Source organism: Propithecus coquereli, unplaced genomic scaffold, assembly GCF_000956105.1.
Source record: "Propithecus coquereli isolate 6110/MARCELLA unplaced genomic scaffold, Pcoq_1.0 Scaffold732, whole genome shotgun sequence".
Taxonomy (NCBI): domain Eukaryota; kingdom Metazoa; phylum Chordata; class Mammalia; order Primates; family Indriidae; genus Propithecus; species Propithecus coquereli.
In genome coordinates this window covers 70,301-72,472 of record NW_012153419.1, presented here as the reverse complement: position 1 = coordinate 72,472, position 2,172 = coordinate 70,301, and the positions used below count along the sequence as shown (strand labels likewise).

Genomic DNA, 2,172 nt, shown 5'->3' with positions numbered 1-2,172 from the left:
TGAAAAATGTTTATAATTTGCTGACAATATTTTGACCTAAAAAACATACTTATGATAATAGAAAAACAGCAGAAAAGAGTATTAGGGGAAAAAATCATATTAATTAAGTTATCAACATCAATTCCTTCTTTGTACATTCTCAATAATATCAGGCTATTTTGTTTGTTTTTCAGGAAGTGCGATGGCAACAAAATGATTTTCCAGGAAATTGTCTAACATCAAATAAAATCAGTAATTTGTGATAGCATCAAGGTGCCTTGTTCATAATCCTTTTAGAATTTGTTAATTTCTTTCCAAGAATTTCTCAACAAACAGTCCATAAATATCTACAATACTATGGATTACTTCGTTCTTGAGAAAATATTTTCTTTCTAAAGGCATTATCCATAAGAAATGCATCTTGTTTCACAGTTACCATTACAGTCCATCAGTATTAATGTGCTGGAAATGTTCCAATAGAAATGTTTCGTCAATAAGAGTGTCTCATACATTCCCCCCAAGACAGTTATGTCCTTTCAAGCATCAGAGAACCTCCAACAATGATGATTCATAAATATTTATTGAGAATGATGTTAAATTTGTTCATTTTCTAATAACAGGTATACTAAATTATTTGAAAATTGAAAGGCAATGACTTAAGGTGAATTGTGAAGACTTTATCTGTATTAGCTGTTCCACTTCCCAAATCTCACATAGTTATGAAAATATTTTTATTTCTTCTAAAAACTATCCTGTTATAGTACTCCCTTGCAGACAGACAAAAAAATGCTATTCTTATAAGATTTAAGTACCGATTTATTTCACTGAAATAAAAATACTATTTCATATTATATGAGGATGTAAAATAATTTACCAAACCAACTTGAATTAGAAATGAAGACATTTGCTACATGTCTGAGACACAGAATCATAAATATTATAAAGAAACAGATAAAAATCTGAGGATATATTGACCAAACGTGTTTTGGGTTAAATGTTGCAAAAAAAAGACAGTCACTGTTCTCAGGATAATTAATATCAAGATCATTAAATATACTGTGAAATGTCCCATAGCATCCACTAGATGTCTCCAATAACTGCCTTTCGATGGATACATTCCTTCCAAAACTATGCATCAAATACTAAAACATGAGCTACATAGGTATTGTGATTTTTCTATAAACATTCTTATTTGTTAAAGCAGATAAAGCTCTTTTAATAAACATACAAAAGGAAAAAAACTTACATTCAATATCAAGGTACATGCTCTTTTGGTGCCCTCCAATTCTACTTGCAGCTTCACAGTCATATCTCCCTGAATCTGACAACTTCACATCTTTAATGTGCAGTGATGAGCTTCCATGCTGCCCTTTGACTTCAATACGGCCGTCTGGGCTCTGTTTACATTGATTCAGGAAAAAGAAAGATTTTATGCTTGTTTGTGCAAAACGATGACCAAATACATAACATTATGTTATTTTCTATGTTTCTCTGGCCAAAAAAAATCATTCCAGTTGCAGAAAATATTTCGTATATAGCTGAGAATAAGTTTTTTAAAAAGCAAATTTTTTAAATTCTCATAACAACGTCATGAAGATTTCATGCCCTCTGCCTCTATAATCATAAATAACATTACATTGCCTCCCAAATAAAACCCCAATCACTCAGCCTGAAGTTTAAAGATCTCCATGCAGTATAACCTTTCTATGCAACCACATTTTACAATTTGGATACCATTAATTTCAATTATTTTGAATTACTTGTGCTGTCCTTGAATGTCCTATGCTTTCTATAAGCACCCTTCACAGACTTGCTGCAAATATTTCCCGTTTTCTCTTCCATATTTACATATCAAGATACTACTATCCTTTCATTTATTGGCCAAATATCAATTTATATTCAAGATAGTCCCTGATTGCCTAAATAAATAATTACAACTTCTTTGAATTCCATACTTTTCTTGGGACATATTGCTTTTACTAAAGTCTTGTTAGAACTTCAGAATTCATCCTGTAGGATGATATTATAGTTGAAGGAATGTGAGAAAAATTTTATGGAACTTCATATAAAAGATACCTGGACTAATTGGACAGAAGCATTATATTTTAATATTTTTACATAGCAAATTAAGTTGTGGTGAAATTTACAAGTAGTTGAGTAAAGAAAAGGTCATCCTTCAGTTACTATTTACTA

The 2,172-nt window shown here is 30.7% G+C and overlaps 1 protein-coding gene across 1 annotated transcript in view; it reads right to left on the bottom strand.

Moving 5' to 3' along the window:
* The window catches only part of LOC105824371 (neural cell adhesion molecule 2-like), a gene marked incomplete at both ends in the record, with an annotated part of 241,722 nt that overhangs the window by 180,807 nt on the left and 58,743 nt on the right, over positions 1 to 2,172 (bottom strand). Inside the window, one exon of the mRNA XM_012661793.1 lies at positions 1,226 to 1,376. Coding sequence (XP_012517247.1) covers positions 1,226 to 1,376 — 151 coding nt within the window. The remainder of the gene's footprint in view (positions 1 to 1,225; positions 1,377 to 2,172) is intronic.